Source organism: Falco peregrinus, chromosome 7, assembly GCF_023634155.1.
Source record: "Falco peregrinus isolate bFalPer1 chromosome 7, bFalPer1.pri, whole genome shotgun sequence".
In the NCBI taxonomy this organism is placed as follows: Eukaryota; Metazoa; Chordata; class Aves; order Falconiformes; family Falconidae; genus Falco; species Falco peregrinus.
This window is the reverse complement of record NC_073727.1, coordinates 5,608,472-5,630,375: the sequence shown is the minus strand read 5'-3', so window position 1 is coordinate 5,630,375 and position 21,904 is coordinate 5,608,472. Positions and strand designations below refer to the sequence as shown.

At 42.1% G+C, this 21,904-nt stretch overlaps 1 protein-coding gene across 1 annotated transcript in view; it reads right to left on the bottom strand.

Annotated features, from left to right (window-relative positions):
* ADSS2 (adenylosuccinate synthase 2) overlaps positions 1–14,251 on the bottom strand; it is a 40,551-nt gene extending 26,300 nt beyond the window's left edge. The window contains exon 1 of the mRNA XM_055810299.1: positions 13,922–14,251. Within this exon, the coding sequence (XP_055666274.1) occupies positions 13,922–14,089 (168 nt within the window). The 5' untranslated portion in view covers positions 14,090–14,251. The remainder of the gene's footprint in view (positions 1–13,921) is intronic.
* Between the last annotated feature and the right edge of the window lie 7,653 nt (positions 14,252–21,904).

Sequence of the window (21,904 nt, the reverse complement as noted above, 5' to 3'; positions counted from 1 at the left end):
AAACCTCCTATCAAACAGCTCTTAAGAAAAAATGTAACTTTAAAAATAATTAAAAATTCATAACACTCTAAACATTAATCACTGAAAAGTAATTCTGATATTTATATTACCAAAACCTGTGTATATTATTTTCTTATACATGTATTTACCACAGCGAAGATAAATTGCTTTTTGCATACTTAAGTATATGCCTGCGCATGTCCTTCAAGTTTGGATACACACAGCAGAATCCTTACACGCCATGAGCTTCCCATTTCAACAGACACTCTAGACTATCCCAACATCTTTTACTTTCTTTTTGTTCTGGAAGTCATACCAAAAGGTATCTGCTAGTTACCTGAAAATTTTTTTAGTACAGCATCATCCCTGAAACATACCAAGAAGACAAAGTCAGACAACAAACAACAGAAAACCAGGTGTTTATTGCCCAAAAGTCTGCATCACCTACCATTCAAATACTGTGAACTGGAAGTATATTGTTGGAAATTGTTAGGAAAAAAAAAACTGTTCTTGTTAATTTTACACCAGAGACCAAGCACTTCATAAATTTAATATGCATAATGCTTAACTTTTGCTTATTTGATACTGAAATATCTCTCTAGATTTGGTTATTACCAGGCTATTTAGGTAAGAATATAAATTATTTTCTCCCTAAATTTCTAATAAGGCTCACTTAGAAGAAAGCATGCTATTTAGGAAAAAAAAAAAAAAAAAAAGAAGAAAAAAAAAGCCAAACAATTTCTCTTTAGGTTTTCTTTACATTAGAAACCAGCTTGCTGACTTGGGCTCATTTCATCACAGAAAACAGTACATAGGAAAAATAAGCACATGCCTTGCTACAGAACAGAACATAAACCAGATTCTCCATCTAGCAATAAAGCAGCCTCCCTTGGAGCAGTAAGAACCAGCAACACCACACTGTACTCCCATCCAGAAGCTAGCACAAACTTGTGCTTCTGAGGTCTCAAGCATACTTTCCTTAGGTATAGCACCATCCCTCTGTGCATTTCTATCAAGGCACAGCACTGCAGTTTTAGCATCCTCTGAGGTTTCCAAAATTGGGTTTTCAGAAGTCAGCAATCTTCTTAGCACTGTATTTTGAGGTAAATTTTAAAAAGTTAAAAGCATTCAGTTTGTCCTTTCTCCTTTCCTTGCACTATTTTTTCTCCTCATATCTTTCAACACAGTATTTGGAACAGTTAGTTCCCCATTTTCTCCCTAAGGATTCTTCGGTGACCAAAGGATCAGCCCTTTCAGCAGCCCAGAGCTTTACCAAATTACAATGTTAAACGCCTTCTTTAAGGCCCTACTTGGAGGAATCCCATGGGTTAGGGCTCTAGAAGGCAGGGGAGTCCAACCAAGACTAATACTCAAGCATCACTTCCTCCAAGCTCAAGATCGGTGCATCCCCATGAGTAAGAAATCAAGCAAAGGGGGCAGGAGGCCTGCATGGATGAGCAGGAGCTTCTGGCAAAACTCAGAAGGGAGTTTATGGGACATGGAAAAAGAGACAGGCCACTCAGAAAGAACATAGGAGTGTTGTCAGAACATGCAAGGGGGCAGTAAGGAAGACTAAGATCCATCTGGAGTTAAATCTGGTGAGGGAGGGCAAGGACAAGAAGGGCTTCTTCAAGTGCATCAGTAGGAAAAGAGTGAGTATGGGTGCCCTGCTGATGATGGATACAGGGAAGGTGGAGTTACTGAATGCCGCCTTTGCTTTGGTCTTTACTGCCATGGCCAGCCCTCAGGCTTCCCAGACCCTGGAGGCAAGAGAGGAGTCTGGAGAAAGGAACACTTCCCCCTGGTCTAGGAGGTTCGGGTTAGAGGTCACTTCAGCAAACCTGACACCATAAATCCACGGGCCCCGATGGGATGCACCCCCGAGTGCTGAGGGAACGGGCAGATGTTTTTGCCGAGACACCCTCCATCATCTTTGAAAGGTCATGGAGAACAAGACAGGTGCCTGTGGACTGGAGGGAAGCCGGTGTCAATGCAAGCTTCAAAAAGGGCAAGAAGGAGGACCCAGGAAACTACAGGCTGGTCAGCCTCCCCAGCATCCCTGGAAAGGTGATGGAACAGCTCATCCTGGAGGTCATCTCTAAGCATGTGGAGGAAAAGAAGGTCATCAGGAAGAGTTAACATGGATTCACCAAGAGGAAACCATGCTGGACCAACCTAAAAGCCTTCTATGATGGCAGGACTGGTTGGGCAGATGAGGGGAGAGCAGTGGATGGTGCCTACCCTGACCTCAGCAAGGCTCTTGACACTGTCTCCCATAACATCCTCGTAGGTAAGCTCAGGCAGCGTGGGCTGGATGAGGGGACAGCGAGGTGGACTGAGACCGGGCTGAAGGGCAGAGCCCGGAGGGTTGTGACCAGCGGCGCAGGGTCCAGCTGGAGGCCTGTGGCCCACAGTGTTCCCCAGGGGTCAGTGCTGGGTCCGGTCCTGTTCAACTTGCCCATCAGTGACCGGGACGCGGGGACAGAGCGTGCCCTCAGCACGTGGGCAGGTGACACGAAGCCAGGGGGAGCGGCCGATACACCCGAAGGCTGCGCCGCCCTTCAGCGAGGCCTGGGCAGGCTGGAGAGCTGGCGGAGAGGAACCTCGTGGGGTTCAGCACAGGCAAGAGCAGGGTCCTGCCCCTGGGGAGGAGCAGCCCCACGCACCGGTACGGGCTGGGGCTGACCTGCTGGGGGGCAGCTCTGCGGAGGGGACCTGGGGGTTCTGGTGGGCAGCAAGTTGCCCATGAGCCAGCAGTGAGCCCTGGTGGCCAAGGGGCCAGCGGGACCCCGGGGCGCGTGAGGGGGAGCGTGGCCAGCAGGGGCAGGGAGGTGATCCTGCCCCTCGGCTCTGCCCTGGGGAGGCCGCACCTGGGGCGCCGTGTCCAGGGCTGGGCTCCCCAGGTCAAGGGAGACTGGGAACTGCTGGGCAGGGTCCGGCGGAGGGCTACGGAGGTGATGAGGGGCCTGGAGCATCTGCCTCATGAGGAGAGGCTGAGGGAGCTGCGCCTGTTCAGCCTGGAGAAGACTGAGAAGGGATCTTATCAATGTCTACAAATATCTCAAGGGTGAGTGTCAGGAGGATAGGACCAAGCTCTTTTCAATAGTGCCAAGTGACAGGACAAGGGGTGACATGCACAAACTGCAACACAAGAAGATCCATCTGAATATGAGGAAAAACTAATTTACTGTGAGGGTGCCAGAGCGCTGTCACAGGCTGCCCAGAGAGGCTGTGCAGTCTCCTTCTCTGGAGACATTCAGAACCCACCTGGATGCGACTGTGCAACCTGACCGAGGAGACCCTGCTTTAGCAGGGGGTTGGACTAGATGATCTCCAGAGGTCCCTTCCAACCCTGACTGTTCTGTGATTGTGCCTCTAAATGAATTTCCCCAACTCTTCAACCGCCAGGAGCATGAACTTCATAATACAAAGTAATACAGTGTTGTCCTTCTTTAACTTTTGATTTTGCCTTGTAGTCAATACCTAGGCCCACTGTTGTCACTAAAAACTTTGAAACCACACACCAAAGTTAGGGTGGTCGGTTTCATGCTTGGATCCAGTCTCCAGTTTTCAGATTACCAGCTGCTGCCTACACTGCTGCCAGCAATGCTGAAGGACTAACTGCCACCAGGTGACACTGAACATTACTGCTGATAACAGGGAAAAACATGAGCTTGCTCGAAGTGGTGAGAACAAAACACCTATTTTCTTCCCCAACAACACCAGTTCAAATCATTTGTGGTATTATGAAACTAGTCATCTTAGAGAGCTGCTTTAATCATAGCTTTGATGCAAAAACAAACCAAAAGACACCTCAACCATGGAAGTTTCTTAGTACTCTTTATTTAAAGAGTTGTTAACTTGTTGAGGGTTTTCTTGGGTTGGGTTGGGTTTGGTTGGTTTGTTGGGTTTTTTTTATTAAAACTTCTGCACATATCCAGCTCAAAAGCGGGTGCCTGTTGCATTGGAATCAAAGTGTGAAAGTCATCATGAACAACAAGCATGAACCTATGTTGTGTGTCCCAATGCAAAAAGGACATGGACCTGCTGGAGTCCAGAGGAGGCCACAAAGATGACCACAAAGATGGCCACAAAGCTGCAGCACCTCTCCTGTGAAGGCAGGTTCAGGGAGCTGGGGGTGTTCAGCCTGGAGAAGAGAAGCCTCCAGGGACACCTTATAACAGCCCCCCAGTACCTAACAGGGAGGACAAGAAAGCTGGAGAGGGAATTTTTACAAGGGTATGTGGTATCGGAGAATGGCTTTAAACAGAAAGTGGGTAGATTTAGATTAGATACTCAGAAGAAATTCTTTACTGTGAGGGTGGTGAGGAGCACCTCACACTGCCCAGAGCAGCTGTGGATGCCCCATCCCTGGCAGTGTCCAAGGCCAGGCTGGATGGGGCTGGGAGCAACCTGGGCTGGTGGCAGGTGTCCCTGCCCATGGCAGGGGGTTGGAGCTATCAGTATATGGACTTAGCTTAGGGACTTTTTAGCTTGATGTTCTGATGGATGAACAATTTAAAATCCTAGTAAGACACAGTAGCTTTTTTTCTCCTTTCATGATCCTGACAATATTAAATTATACTATTATTTTAGAGTATTTTAAGTCATTAAGTGGAACAAAGAAATTAGGATCAGGCATAAGATCATTACCCAATCTATAATACTTCAAGCAATACCTGTTTTTGTAAGACAACTAAATGCATTAGCTTTTTTAAAAGCCATTATTCCCATTTTGTGGGGTATGTTTCAATCACTTCCTTGAAAAAGCATATGACCCCTGACCACTAGCTGGTAATCTTGAAATATCCAAGCTATTAAACATGTAGAACAGCTAAGCATACAGGACTCTGACACAAAGGTACATACTAATAGACAAATTATCACAGAAGTACTGTTAGAATGACAGCAGTCCTGGAAACAAAACCCCCTTTAACATACTCACCCCCTTTCTAGAAGCCTCATTCCAAAAAAACATTCCCTATGAAATACCACTTTTGAAATATGCCTTTTACAGTGGTTAACTGCACAGAGACGATTTTTTTTGTAACAGCGAACAAAAAGAAAAGGGGGGTAGGGGGTGGGGTGGTGTCTTCAGCATGCTAAAGAAGATTAAGTGGCCTAAAAATCCTTCTCGGTGTAAGCACCACACCCAAGAATCTGTATCCATATATTCAATTCAGATAGGTCGGTCATTACTACACACAGAATAAGATAACTATTCTAGAACAACCTATCCTGGCAAACGTGAACAGAATCAGTTACACACACACAGAGGGGGCATAAGACAGCAAAGGCATCTGCAAGTATTGATAAATATTCTTAGGAAACACCCTTTTTGCAATAGTTTCAAGTGCTTGAAAACATTAATTTGAAAGGAAAGAAGTCATTATCTGCTAGCTGATGTTTTACTGGGAACAAGCTTGAAATTTCAATAAATCAAATAAGTGACTCCTACTAGCCAAAAAACGCTACCAAAGCACTGGAAGGCAACACCTAGCACAAACACACCCACACAGGTGACACAAGCACACCAGTTACCACAATACTACACCATGGTTGCAACAGCAGCACTGGAAAACACACTGAAGGCTAATCAATAGTATCAAAGAGGATTAGATTTTAAACATATTGACTGATCAGTATTTCTAATAGGACATCTACAGTAATTTAAGGTATGTAATTTCAGCACTTCCCCCATCCATGCAAAATGGCTTATTTTCTCTTGCATTCTATAGCTGGCAGTTAAAGTATTTAAAAGCTAAAGTATTTTAGGTAAGGAATTGGATAGAACTAGCAACAATATTAATGCAAGTACCTGACAGCGCTACGATTATTTTTTTTCTTATAGGTCTGAAGACTGAAACAATTTTGAGAAGTGTAACTCTTATAAAGATGTATTCTGGAGCCAAACTGGTAAACTCAAAAGAATGTATGAACAACCTTGAAGCAAGACAAGCTGTCTCACTTTGAACCTTCCAGCAGCACAAGAGCTCTGTAGCTTGTTACATTCTGTCCATGCAGAGCAGCTTTCAAATTGTGTATAAAGCAAGGAAAAGGAGCACTCGTAATAATATTAAATAGCAATTTTTCTTCTGGAATTGCATTGCTGTACTAGTCAAGAGCCCTCAGGCAACATTTGTGTATTCAGCTGATTCACTGGACAAGTAAGAACCAATCTTTTTTGGAGTTATGGCAGAATCTTGATAATTTAATGAAGTTCACTCGACAAAATAGTAATGGCTTATGCCTGTCTTCAGAAAGTCTAATTGATGACTTCACCAACCTGTTTGCATCATGATCTTTATTGTCGAGGATTAAAGAGGGATGCTCTTGTTAGATAAAGAGTATTTTCTTGCTGAATTAAGGTTTACAGTGCTTAACCAGCCACAACCAAAACTCAGCTAACAAAACGCTGAGGTTGAAATAACCACCACCTAGGGTTTTCGTTTGGGTTCTGCTAAATATAAAGGTACACCCAGAATGTTCCTTAAGTAGTTAATTTATTTAGCAATAACTTATTTGGCTTTCCATAAATATACTTCAACAATATTAATGTTTAACAAGGACATAAAAATTTAAAATTAAAAAAAAAAAAAAGAAAATCAAACTAGGAGTTCCAAGCTCCAGTATGTTTTATATGCAATGCCTGCTAACTTAAGACCTCATCTGAAGCCAAGTAAAGTCAACAATTGAGGAAGCATGGAATCTCATTTTCCAAAAAGACTCTGAAAATTATACAAAGTCATACTCAAATGCTTATACAGAAATCCTGTACCAGAACTTCTTCCTCTGGTGAGTTTTCTTAGAAAAGTTCCATGCTTCTGGCTTTGCAGCCAATCTCACCGATTTACCTGAAAAGTATGCAAAGGTCTAGACTGCTTGTCCTCCCAGCTTAAGGGAGAAGGATTTGCAGTTCTTCCATTTTCCTGGCACCTGGGACTCCTCCAGGAAAAAGGTAGACACTTAATATATCCATCACCAACTGAAAAGACCCTCACTCTTAAATTCATTCTAGCTTCAAACTTTGGGGTTTTCCCTTTTTTTTTTTTTTCCTTTTTAGAAAAAAGTGCAAACAGTCTAATACAAAACATTAATGTACCAACTTGAATAATCAGCAAAACCAAAAAGGAAAGCAGAGTTGTTTGTTCATAAACTGAAAGCAAAAATATGACGACTCGTTACAAAAAAAAAAAAAAAAAGGACAGCAAGACATTCTCTACTTTTTAAAACATTTGTATAGAGCACAAAGAGCAAGAATAAATGTGTGCTATGTGTGCTAGCCAAGGAAGTGTACGCTTAAGTATAAGGCATGTGTACATATCTAAGTATAACGTGCAACCAAGAGATCACTGCAGGAAGGCATACAATGCAATACAATACAATGCATTTGAAACTAAGATGGAGGAACAACAGTGTATCTTTCTCCATTTTAGATTTATGTACATTGAAAAGAGGCATTTTATTTCCACAGCGTATCTTCATTAGTCAAGGGCAAACTAGAGGTTAATATAATATCCAGAACAGTTAAATCTTTTTTGAACACATCAATACAAGACAGCAGTTCAAACCCTGATGCCTCACCTACAGCAGCACTCCCATAACTGCTGAGACTGGTCCACATTACTGCAACTTTACCTAACAGAGGAGGTGCATGGGGAAAAAAAAAGATTCATTAGGAAATTAGACTGAAATTACTACTCAAAGCATGTTGTGAATGGCTCTCTATACTGATAGTGAATACAAAAGTATTTAAAGCAGCTCTGAAATACTGACATATGCATTTAAGAGAACTATCTATCCGAAAAGTCGACAATGACAATCATGCCTTTTCTTACGACGTGATCATGCCAAGTTGTCTATCTCAAAAATACGATGCCTCAGGGTAGAGCAAAGAAGTCTTTCAAGTTACATCCTCTAGAATAGAAATTAGTTGTCTAGTTTAAAGAGATGTTATCTCATGCTACATTAAGGAAGAAGCCATACAATCCTTTCAACTCTCCCCATCAGATGTGTGTGTGCATAATTTTTTCTACAGTTTACTTTTATTGCTACTACATTCCAGCATTCATTTTTAGCTCAGGGCAACCACTGTTGTTTCTAAGCTAGCTATACAAGTGACTGCCAAGTTGGGCAAGAAGCAAGTCAATGTTGCTTTGGCATCATATGGCTGTAAACATTTCCTTTTAACTCTTAGATGAAAAGTCAAAAATACATCAAGAAAGTTGGATACTACCATTACTTACAGAAAATGTTAAGAAAGGCTCCTTCTTGCCACAATCAGATCCTAGGAAAGCTGAACACACTTCTGAAAAGTTTATCAGTCTAGTGAAGAGATATCTCTGAACCCCTGTGGTACACCCTAACTAGATACAGCTCTGCAATTACTAGGCTATTTGCTTCTTATTTCAATACATATTGCCAAAAATCAATTTTGAACTTCAAATTACAAAGCATCCCCCTTTAAAGAAATAATTTTTAAAAATAATCAAGGTTTTGATAATGAATTTATTCTCTCATATCCAGATTTTGTGATTAGTTTCTTGCTTTCTCCCCGCTCAAGCAGCTAACAAACTCTACTGTATAACCCACTCCTGGATTTAAGCGTAAACAACATCCAGCAGCTAGCAGTAATCTTCCTTGACAATCCATTCATGTTTGTAAGATCTAAACCTAGCTAAAGGAGCCATCACGCTACACACTTCATAAAAGTTTCTAGAATTTTGGCTAGACTTCAGAAATTTGTTAACATGTACTACAAGAACTGTTGCACCAGAACAAGATCAAGAGCATAGTCTGGGACAGCATATAACAGAATAAACACATCATGTTTTACACATTCATCTGTTTTCTCCTAACAAATAGAAGAAAACTAACTTTACTTAAATCTATTAATCTCAAAAAAAAAAAAATATCCATACATTTCTCTGTATGCCAGAACTTGCTCTGTGGAACTGCTATTGAGAGACAATATTTGGAAAAACTCTTTAGTGCTGGTTTTGCCTCAGTTTCACCTAATCTGCGCAACCTATACTGTTGCAATGGCTGCATACGTTAGGTAAGGAACGGGATTCATTATCCAAGTCCAGAATAAAGACCAATCTATCCCTAAAAAAGAGATCAAGTGAGGCAGTCAGATAAGGAACAAGAAAAATGTTGAAGGCACAGACTGACCCAGCACTACATCACTTCAGTGCACAAAACCCCACCCAATGTTTGCTACATTTCACAAGAATATTTAAGGAGATGAAAAACAAAAAGTGACTTTGGGAATATTTACAGAGAACATCTTCCAAATGCGTGAGGTTGTACAGTAGAAATAAAAAAAATATTTGCAATCTGAATAAGCTGCTATAGGGTACTGCATCTTAACCAAACAACCACAGTAAGCTTTTGTAGTAACAGTAACACTGAAAGAACAATAATAAGCCAGTAGTAGATCAAGGTGTAACTTGTTCTTTGGTACTATTAAGATCTCCTTTGTTAATGGTATAACCTTTATGCACTGGAAAAATCAGATTTCAACTGATTTTCTGTTTGAAATAATTCAGACATTGTGTGATTGTTTACAATAACAAGAGATCACCTGTCAGTGATGCTCTAAAGCATGCCTGCAAAGCATATGACCCACTGATGGGGCAGGCCAAAGAACTCATTTTACTGACCTCCCTTTCCTCACCAGAGCACATTATTGGCATGCTGCCAACCACAACAAGGTCCAAAAGTGCACCCAGCACTTAAAAAAAAAAAATTAGAGCTCTAGCTAGACCTCACCTATCGAATGTCTAATCAGCTAAAAAAAATCAGCTACTGATTCTGCTCTTCGTAATTCTGCATGGCCTGCAAAGGCTCTTGACTGAAACCCATTTTCAAAAGAGAATATTTAGAAAAAGAAAAAAAGTGAGCTTGGTGGATGGAAGATAAGAAAATTCCAGTTTAAATAATAAAAAAAAGTGGCTATATACAGAGTACTAGAGGTATTAGCAGCCTTAGTCTGACTTGGGCAGTTATCAGCTGATCAATTTTAACTGCTTAACCCCAAGAATCAGCACACTGAACACTTCTGTACTAACTACTGCACTACAACTGCCACACATCAAGTGATCAGCAGTGGCATCACTGTACACACTGTTGTTTGGGGGCAAGAAGAAGAAAAGGGAGTATGATGAATCCACACGCTGCAATTAGCAGACCTTAGCAGTTCAGGAGTACAACGTGCCCCACAGCAGGCAGCGCGGCGATGGGAAGTCACCAGCAGACCACACTGAAATCGGGTGAGAAGATGTGGTAAGAAGCTGCAATTCTGTTTTGAAGTAGTAACAAGATGTGCAACAGAACTGAAGAAGCAGAAAAATAGGATTCTTTAGTACAGGGAGCATGGCTTAAAAATCATTTCAAGACTTAAGAAATCTTATTCACCCATGTGAATTACATGCTCTGAATAAGTCAGCTACCTCCAATAGTAAGAACAGGAAGTGACCAAAAATCTGGTGATAAATGAGTCAATGAGAACAGAATCACGCAGTGCAGACATTACTTTTTTTTTTTGCTGTATTGCATACACTGGTAGATTGGGTGGAAGGGGTAGCATTAACAGAAGAGATACACAGTGTATTTTGGTACTGTATTTATTTTGATAAAATTATTACCTAAAATAATTTGCTTGCATTACTTTGCCATTCCATATCCACTAACAAATTTAACACTGGTAATTAAATTCCCCAATTTGCTTGCATTCTGCAGTGGTAGAAAATCCCATATTCAGAACAAGAAATGTTCTCCTTTAACTTTCCATTACCTGTGGAATTGACAAAAAAGCAATGTATACTTCTAAAAATTGCCAGGTTTGATGGCAGCGAGGCTAGCTGCTTACTAAGAGGAAACCACGTCAATCAAAACCCACAAAAACACAGTTTTTCTGGCAACTACTCCTGAATCTCAAACCAATTCTTGCTCTGTTTTACTGTCTGGACTATGATTTATGTAATAGCAGGTAAACAGACTTTGCTCTGTAAGCCACTGAAAACCAGATGTAGGTTTAAGTGCAAAAGTTTCACCAATGCATTTGTTTTATCAATAGTATAATTTTACCAGATACCTCCTAGATGTAAATGAAGACCAATTCAAATTTAACAGCAGAAGAACAAGTACATAGTCTGCCTGTCATGTAGATATATTTGCATTAACTGCGACTGAACCCTCTGTACTAGCAGTCTCCTCATGCATTAGCAACTACATACACGCAGCCCATGGATGTATTTTAGTTTTAGTCTCTTCAAACAGTTGTTTTTGAAACCATACTACTACTTCTGATAAATGTGAATCTGTCTCCTGAAAAGAAAATAGCATTCCCTTGCTCTGAGCACAGGGCTTCTTCCTTTCAAAAAACCTCTAGACCCAAGATAAAATATTTTGGAGGGCAGTTATCTAGAAAAAGTAGAGCCATAATACAACTTATTTTCTAACACACTCGTTCAGCTAATTATACCTAGGTATGCATCTCATTCCAGATGCCAGTCAGCTAGTCCAACAAGTGACTGAAGTCATTAGTTGTATGTAGTCACCTGCTACCTAGAAGGCAAGTAGGTATGGCCATAAATTTGAGTACAATTTCTTGCAATGTCTTTACAGCCAATGCAAAAAAAGTGATAGTTCCTGCTTCTGGGACAGCATCATTTTTACGCTCTGCATCTGCACAGAACCAAGGATATGAAAGCCACACTATAGCGTTTCACTGCAATATAACGCAAGTTTCCACAACACCTTAGACCTGCTACTACAGCTTCCCAAGTCCTCCAAGAAAACAGTTGTACTAATAAATTTTTCACAAGAACACGCTAGAAATATTTGATCTCATCCACAGGCATTCTAGCAGCTCTGTGGCATGACGAACAGAAAGAACCATCCTAGAATGAATAAGAGTATAATGGTGAAATAAGAATCAGAAGCTCCAATTACAGAAAGCTGGTATTAGCAAGCAGCTGATTAAGTGTGTAACAACCTTTCTTCCCAGCGGAAGGGTCATACTCTAATTTACCAGCAGTAACAAAAACATCAAGAATATGCTTGCAAACACAGTGAGATGGTTTTACAGCTCAGTACCACTGAAAGAGAATATTCCTATTTTCCCCCCTCATTCTGAGAGACTGTTCTTTGTGCTTACTCTGTTCTGGGCTCCTCTGTTTATCAAGGTCCTCTGAGCTAATAAAATTCAGGCTTATTTATTAAAATGGTTAGAAGGTAAATCCAACGAAAAATAGTTCCCTGCCATTCTGGTGATTTAAATCAACCTACAGAAGTGTTGAAGTGCCAGAGTCAGAGCATGGGAGGAGACCCACACAGCACAGCCATCAACAGGAAAGGGAAGACAGATGAACTCCTTCCTTCAGCAGAAGCAACACGCTGTTAGAAATGGCAGAACTGGCCATGCAATTCAAGCCTGAGGTAACATCATATTTTTTTCCTTTTCTTGATCCTCTACCCAGCTGATTCAAAAGAAGTAACAAATACATTAAAACACATGCACACAAAAAATCCCTGTCTGCCTCTCCCTCTCCACCAAAAAGTCTTAGCATTAAACAGGCTCACTCTCACCTAGATGCCCTTCAAAGTTTCCAGAACAAAGTTGTAAAGAACAAACTGAGTCACCATGTTCTATAACCCACAAAGCCAGGCAACCATGCCACAGCACATCAGATTTTATTACTTTTTTTTAAAAAAAAGATACATGGGGAAAAGTAATTCATCTGCAAAAACAGCTATTTAAGAACATGTTTGCTTCAAAATCCAAGTCTCTGAAGTTCAAGTTTTTGATTTGTCAGCTTTGCAACTGACTGGCTTGCAACTGACACCAGCTTTATGTGCAGTTTTTGTTAGATAATACAGCATTTGCACTCTTTGGGAAATGGTACGCTCTTCCAAAACACCCAACAGCAACTTTAATTTGTGCATTCAACAAAAGCATACAGATAACAACACTTACACGAAGTCTGCATGTGCTGTAGGCATTTTACACTGCAGTCTCTCCTAACTTCAAGAAAAAAACGTACATGGTTGTAGTTCATGCAAGAAAAAACCGTACATAGCTGTAGTTCATGATGTTGTGCTCTACAGAATGACGACACTAGAAATGTTAAGAAAAACACCTCCTCAGACGTGGGTTGTTTTAACCTAGGCATTTAAGAGTAATGTGCCTGCAGGCTAGCCGCACTTTTTTTTGCTGGAATAAGGCCTCCAGAACAGAGAATAATAATTTAAAAAAAAAAAAACAAGGTGGGATTTCATTGACACAAGAACAATCCCGAAGCAAGGGCAGGCGAGCCTTTAAAAGCGAGTTTGAGCTGCAGAGCACCGCGCCGCTGCGGCCCGCAGGCATGCCCTCACGCGCGCCGCCGGTTTCGGCCGGGCCCGCACCCCCGCGGGGCCGAGCAGCGCGCAGGCGGGGCTCAGGCCACGCCGCCGCCGCGGGGTCCGGCCCGGCACCGGTGCTGCGGGGGGCGCCCAGCGCGGCCCCTGCCCGGCGCCCCCCAGACAAAGACCGCGGCCGTGGCGGCCCTGAGGGGGAGGACGCGACCCCGGGCGCATTCCCGCGGCCGGAGGCCGGCTCTCGGCGGCGAGGGCGCCTTCCTCCTCCCCGCCCCGGCGCCGGGACGGGGACAAAGGAGGCGCGGGAGGGCTGCAGAGCCCGGCGGCGGGGCGCTGGCCGGGGGCTCCTGCCCCGCCGGGGGGGGCTTCGCTGCCCCGCAGCCCGCCCTGCGCGGCGGCAGCCCCGCCGCCTCCCCCGCGGAGCGGAGCGGGCGCCCAGCCCTGCGCGGCGGCGGGCGCTCGGCGGAGAAGCGGGGAGAGAACGAGCGGGCGGCGGGGCCGCCCGCCTCAAGGTGACACCCGCGGCCTCCCCCGCGCCCCGGCTCGCCTTCCTCACCTGGCACCTGCAGACGATGTCGGCGTCCTGCGCCAGCAGGTCCACCACCTTGCCTTTCCCTTCGTCGCCCCACTGGGCCCCCAGCACGACGGTCACCTTGTTGCCGGGGCGGCGGGCGATGCACTCGCCGTTGGGGATGGCGGGCGCCGGGGCGCCATGCTCCGCCATGGCTCGCGCTGCCCGCTCCGGCTCCGCTCCGGGCACATGCGGCAGCGCGCGGGGGCTCCTCTCCCTCCGCCTCCGCCTCCTCCCGGGCGGGCGGTGCTGCCGCGTCCAGGTGCCGCCGCCTACCGGCCCCGCCAGCGCGGCCTTCCCCGCCGGGCAGACCCCTTGCCCTCAGGGGCAACCCCGCCCCGCTCCCCCGCGGAACACCGGGACCGCCGCCGCTCCCGGCGGGCCCTTGCCGCCCTCGCCCCTGCGCCGCGCCCCCGCGCCTCACAGCCCGGACTACACTACCCAGCATACTGCGCGGCCTTTCCCGCGCAGGCCGCCGCGCGGAGCCGGGCGCGATGCATGCTGGGGAGCGTAGTCCTTCGGCGGCCGCACCTGTGACAGGACCGGGTGCTGGCCGCTTGGCCCGTGGCCGGGGCCCGGGCACCGGGAGGCTGCGGAGGAGCGGCCGAGACGCTCCACCGGGCGCCACCGGCTCTGGGTGGCGCCTGCGGCGTGTGGAGGTGGAGCAGGGGGCGAGGGGCACTGAGGGGAGCCGTGAGGGGAGGCCTTTGTGCCTCGCGTCTGGCCTCCGCTCGGAATGGGACTCAAGCTGCGGCCTTGGGTCCGGTGGCGGCGGACCCTGTGACCGTTCCCCAGGGCTGGCTCTCTGGGACGCAGCAGCCCACGGCCTGAGGCGCTACAGGTGTCCCCGCAGCTCTCCTGAAGCCAGCCTGCGGGTCCCTGTGCAGGGTGTCTCCCCGCTTCCCCTCAGGTTACATCTCCCGTGGGCAAGGCATGACCTGTGGCTCCTGTCACACGTGCCAACCTGCCAACGTGTGCTTGCAGTATATTGTAGCTTTGCCTATGCAGCTCCTTTTGCTGACAATGATAAGAATATAAATCCGTGTTTGCAGAACCAGGGGCTAAAGGAAGGAGGCCATTTTCCCCAGAGACGCCAGAACATGGCCCCAAGCTTATTCATGAGGGGAAAAACAAATAAATGGAAAAAACCCATTGCAGAGACATGCCTTCATCATGCATACTTGAGGGTTTAGAGGTAGAGCTGATGTCTCAGTGGTTGTTTTCATTCTTTCCTGCTTCACAGAATCAACACCCCTGGGGGAAGATATTTTTTTTAAAGTAGCTATTAAAAAGACATAAATCTGAATGATGTAATTATTGCTAAGACAGCTGTTCAAAAACCTGAGTCACAGAGCAGTGACAATCTGCAGCTGTCTAGTAAGTTGCAGAGTTTGATTCTAGACGTTTCTTCACTCCTTCGGGTTTTACTTTGACCAAGATTTTGAGGATCTGTAAAAGCCACTGGAGAAATGTTTAACTGTGCCTTGTAAAGCTAGGGAGATACATAACAGAAAATTAAATACAAAGTCGGCAGAGAACATTTTTAAAAAAAAAAATCTTAAAATACCTAAATCCTGACCGTCGGTGCAAAGAGATGCTGTGACAAAGTAGTTCAGTACAAAGATGTTGAGTAGTGGCAAACGATAGGAGGCAATTGTGTGTATACACTTCAAAGAGCCAAGAGTTCCTTAAAGATTCTGTTGAGTCCATAGTATTAATATTTTTGTCTGATTGTGCTAAAAAAAGCACAGCCATGATTTCTGTGTCACTGCACAGAGCTGGTGGGAAGTCACTAAAAGCCACAAGGAGCTGCCAAAGTCAAATTTCTCGTCTTGCTGACACAATGGCAAACTTAATTTTAGTTCACTCGCATCTGAGGCCCTCGATCATCTCATGACTCCCCAAACAATGGTCTAGATTAATGTTTCAGGATATGATTTTCCAGTATAGCTGAATCATATTAACACCCCACCATTGCCAATACAAATATTTCCTCAAATCTCAAAACAAATTTGAGCCTGTTGTAGTGTCCTAGCAATGCAATATTAGTGGAACGTCACTTCCCAAAGAGTCTTAGGCACACAAATCCATTGTTCTGCTATTTTTATTTATTGTAAAAGACACTTGAGATTCATGTTTTCTTGATAGGTATTGAACCAGTGAAAAAAAACCATTCTTCACTTTCAGAAAACCTCTAAGTATTTAATGAAGATCAAGGTAATCAATACTGATCAGTACTGCAAGGGTTAGAATTTTTTTTTAATATATGGTATTATGGGTCCATTATTCCTCCAGCCCCTTTTCTTTGCAAACTAAATGGAGGCTTTCATTCTAATACTTTAAAAGACATTAAATACTCTTTGTTGACATGATTCACTAACTGTATTTGTAGTATAGCTCTAAAACATGGTAACTCTTGACCAAAGTACAAGCACAACTGGTGTCTAATGCCCCTTGTCAAAACCAGGCATTTGCTGTAGTATGAGTTTAGAATAAAACTGTGCAGAAACTCCCAGTTGCACTTATTTTTGTTATTTACTGTAAGCAAGAAAACCAGCAAGAGCATGCAATGTTACAGTGCTGGTTTTTTTCCTCTAACGTCTATGGACTGTATTAACTTTTTTTGCCATTTGAGCAAGTTGAATCTGCTCTGTGAGAGGTCAGGTGGGCGTTTAGAGGTGGCACAAAGCGCCAGCGCTTTTTCTGGCATTAGCAAGCCAGTACATGGGACTGACTTTGTAAAACTGAACCCATAGTAGAAGTGTACACTGATAAAGTTTAGGTTGTCTTGTCTTCTGAATTGTTCGATGTTATTGACTGGATATAAAGAACTGAGGCAGTTACAATTATCACAAGTTTCACTGTAATTTGGGTACATTCAGGCTTTTCTCATGACTGCATTGCCTGCCTCCCAATAAACAGCAAAAGGCTCAGGAATTTTTAATAACAGGGAAGGGAAGCAGTGTGTGATCTGCATTTCATTCAGATGTGTTGAAAGAGATATGTGGAGTTGTTACATCTGTATGTTTTCAATTATTCTCATGAAGTGTCTCACATATTCTTATGTATTTAAAAAAAATGACACACAAAGTAGTTTAGAGGAGAATTTTGGTAAGAACTTCCGTAGTTCAGAAAATCAAGGGTGAGCATGAATGAAAGGAAGATGCTATAACAAGCAAGAAAGCCAACTGGACTATTAGCGAATGCTTGACATGGCCGATGGGTCATAGAGTGCTATTTTTTTCTCATTATCAGTACTTCTTAATTGTGTTGAAGGACTACTAAATGATTTTACTATTTTTCTGATACTGTTTTTTCTACTGCAAGTGATTTCTGAGTTTCAGGGAAAGTACAGATTTTAGTGTAGAATGTGTGGTGTAACTAACCCTTGATAATGAAAATGTCAGGGCACATCGCCCATGGTATGAGTTTTCGGTTAAAATTGGTTCTGCCTGTGACAATGATGTAATACTCAGGTATTTTACACTGAGGTCCCATCTACTCTAGAACAGTGGTTGTAGAAAAGTGGTCTGTGGGCCATTGGTGTCCTACGGACCTGTGTCAAACAATAGAATGTTGAAATTTGTGACATTACTCTCATTAAAACATTCAGTAAAAGGTAAGTGTTACGTCCTGATTATTCACAGCATCTTTAGAGCATTTTTGTGGTTTAATTTGATATTAAGGTGTAAAGTGATGCACAAAAAATATTGGATCTTGATAATGCCATCGTCAAAAAGAAGTCTAGTATTCACTGTGCCAGGCACAGTTGGCATCTGTAGCACTTCAAACTCTCCAGAATGCTGTCCATTTAGCTGAGGAGGAATAGAAATCATCATACAGTCAGGACGTACATAATTTTATTGAAGCAGTGTGCCAATGTAATTGATACCTGCTTGTTGCCTGTTACTACTGTTTTAAAATTAGTTTTTCTAGTTAAAATGTCCCTTAATTATTTTTGTTAAATTCATTAATCTTTTTATCATGATAAAAATGAGATTAAGAACATTATAAAGTAGTATTTGTATATGTTGTCACAATTGACATATTTGCACACTAGCAAGTGTTTTCAATTGTTTGGTTAGTTATATCTAGAATATGAAGGAACTTCATTTATTGAGTGGGAATTTCCTGATGTACGTACTGCAGAAGATAAACTTAAAAAATCATAAACACCACCACAATAGCAAGATTTTGAATTCAGTGGGAGAGAAGATAATACGGGATACTTTTGAAATTTTATTGACAGTTTACAGAAGTGTGGTTTTTACATGCAACTGTCAATAAAGTAGCAGCTGACAAGACTGGAGATATACAGGAAAATAAAATATTGTTGTTGAAAAGTTTTAAAGCTAAATCCGTTGCTTGGAAATGAGATTTGTAAACTATGATTTGCAAAAACAACTACTTTCTGTAATAATACTGAAAAAAGGGTTAAAAAATCTTTTGAGTTCTTCAGATCTGCATATTCTGTTCTCTAAAAGAATAGCAAATGAATTGCTGTCTTTACAGAGCAGAAATTAAACGGAGTTTTCTGTATATATGATACTGTAATTTAAATACATACCTGTAATATGTTAAATATGATAATGGACATACTTGATACAAATTAGCTTTTATTACTGTGTCCCCCCAGAATTTGCTTCTTGTGATCCGAGCTGCAGCTTGCCCTCCAGTGAAGGTGTAAGTTCCCTGTTCCTTAGTGTTACAATATGTCAAGTGTGTACAAAGATTGTGTTCTGTCTCCATCTTAGCCTTTGGCAGTATCAGCCATTAAAAGTTTGATAGAATGCATGTGTGATAGATATTGGGTGATTAATTTTTTGCAGGACTTTATAGATTTATATGTTTCTCAGAATACGTCTCTCTGGGTCAGGGAGAACGAAGCACTATGTAAAGGAAACAAACAAATAACACACATCCCCCCGGTGAAGGCATGAATACTTTTTGTTGTTTTTATTCATTAAAACAGGACACCAAATAACACACAATATTTGACTAAGAAAGATCTTGAATTTTCTGAAGGCTTTTCCTTTTTCCTAGGTCTGTTTTTTTGGTTAAAACAGTTCCCTTATCTGGGTCATTGCAAAAGTGTCAGCTCAAGGAAGGGGAGCACAGTAGCCCCAGCTTATATCAGCTTTATCTGTTTGAAAACAGCACCCTGAGTTCACCACCTCTTGAAAGTGCCACAGGGACTGTAGGTAAGAATCAATGAAGATTGTATTTGGTTTTTAAATACAGGTTAGAATAAAGACTTTTGTCTGTGTTAACCTGTAACCCATAATACCCAAGTCCTTATACAGCCTGAATTTCTTTTGCTACTAATCCTATCTGATGTTTTGGGACTAAACCGGTGAGTGGGGTGAAGTGTGACCTTAAAGGCAGGTGATCAGGATGTGCAGGCCTCTAGAATGCCCCATACCACATTCCTGGAGAGCTCAGGGGCTGGGCAATGTGCCCCGCGAGTTGTCTGTCACTGAGCAGCTTGTTTATATAGCTGGTGAGTGACACCCATCTCCCAGTTCCCCAGAGTGTCACTGACACTGTAGCTAGGTTGTCTCACATACATGTAAGATAAACTTGACCCAAAAGCTTAATGAATATTTTACATACTTTTAGGCTCAAGTTTCTCTCACATTCTTTTTTTTTTTTTTAATTTGATCCAGTGTGCTTATAAATAATGCCCTAAAACTATAATCATTCCAGTCTTAGAGAGGTGGTTTGTCTGTCACTTGAGTGCTGAACTGCTAGATTGTATACTCTGTTTAATAGAAATGTGGAGGTTTTCTCTTGCAGAAAGTTATGAAGAAGATCCTGAAATCCTGGATTTTTGAGATTTAAATAGATTCTAAGATGCACATATCTCAGTTTAAGTAGTGTTAAACATTTGTGTTATGTGTGGTGTTTATTTTTAAATAATTTTAGTTCACTGAAAACAACACTGAACTGTCCATTTGCAGGACTTACAGAGTAAAACCAAAAGTAAAGACCAAGGTAAGCTGTGAAAATAAATTGTGAGAAGATTAATTGTGGTCTGATCATTGTGTACTTGTGATGGTTTGGATGCAGATGTCTCTCACAGCATCCACAGTCTGTTGTGAAATGGAGCTCCAGAACTGAATATGCTATTTACAAAATAACCCATCTTTAAAGGTTGTGACGGAAAACTTCCAAGGAAGAACAGAGTTTAACTAGTGTTGAGATCGTTCAATGAATCAATGAATTGTGAGATTTCTGATAGCCTCTTTTATTTTATTGAAATAGTAAATATTTTACAGTTATCTCTTTAACATCCAGTTACTCTGCTTGCTTTACAGACCTATCTGCATCCCAAATCTTCTCTGGGGACAAAAGGCAGCTGTTTATCATATATAGCTGTAAAAAGACCTCAGCTTTCTCACAGTAGTTTGTAATGGCCGTTGAGTGGTTTTATACCAAATTCTGTAGTATGATTAAAGCTTAAAAAAAGTACAGGATGATGTTAACAGATTTTACTATTGCATTAAACGAGAGATAAGAAACTGTTGTGCAGATATTATTAATTTTCTTACTAAGCAGAACTTTTGATTCTTAAATGGGTTTGCAATAATAGTATTTCCTGCCTGGCATACTGGAACAGCACTAATTATGTGGATATTGTCACAGATTTCCACCATGTTTACCACAAAAAAACTTGGGATTTGACTAATTAGCATCTTTTCAGTATTTTGTCAGGAATGTAATTGTTGTTTTGGTATCTGGATTGTAATTGGTTTTGGGTCTGAAGAAGCTCATGCTGAATCCTTATTGTGAGCACTGACCAGAAGGAACTATAGTATCTGTTAAAGAGATTAAGAAAGTTTGCAATATCATGTTGAATATGTTAATTAAATAAGACTATTATAAAGAAAAGAATAATATTTGGTCTATGTCCCCATCTATACCTCCATTTAAGACGGCACAGAAACTTACATAAACTGCATAAATGCAGTGCATCCTGTTCAGAAAGGATCTAATATACAGGCATTAAAAACAAAACAAAACAAACATTTCATGTCAAAAACCTTTCTTAATTTCATGTTTTCTCTTACCAGCTGGGATTGCTGCAACCTATTTCATGAACATCAAAACCAGTTGTTGCCTATTTGTTCATGTTCTCAAACTCCCTCCTTCTCCTATGACCCTTTCCCAGTGCAAAACCTTAGTTCTCTCGCATCTGTGTTTCACCTCATTCATTATATCTAAATAATCCTAAATCTGCTCATGTGTTCAAGCTCTCTTGTCACCTTTAATATTTCAATTTCCTACCAGTATCTCTTAAACCATTCCAGAATAGCTTCAGCTGTTTGAATTTTCAACTACTGGTTCAACAAGAGGTAGCAAGTGCTGTGCTGTGCTGTGCTGAGTCCTAACCTACAGATGTGGTTATTCACCAAGGCTTTAGTACCTTGAGTTCCCAAGCATGCTTGTGTGTTCGTAAATAGTCTCACTTAATTCAGTTGGACTATTAACAAATCAAAGCTTTTTCTGTAAGTAATAAAGCACTGTATAGATGTATACATTGACACAAGTAAAACATAAGCCAATAACACTAGGAAAAATGGTGTATCAAAGGAAAACATATTTCTGCCTTCTAGACATTTGAGGATGAAGAGCAGTATCTGCCTGCTTCTGATCATTCTAATTGTTTCATGTGGTATGTGACAGCAGCTTTACAAACAGACAGGTAAGGGTTTTTTTCTACATAAATATTTTTTGAAATATATAATAGGAACTTTTTCTAACAGGTATGATAGTTTTAATGATCTATGTGAATAAATGAAAACCCTGACAGTTTGGAATGTATGATTTTTTGCTAATGCTGGATATTGCATGTGTATATATAGGTATGGGTCAAACTGAGAACTCCTTTGCTGGTATATTGAATTAAAATCCATAGAAGGTGAAAAGAGGAGCTTTTGTACTTTAGTACAGGGGTAAAAATGAAGG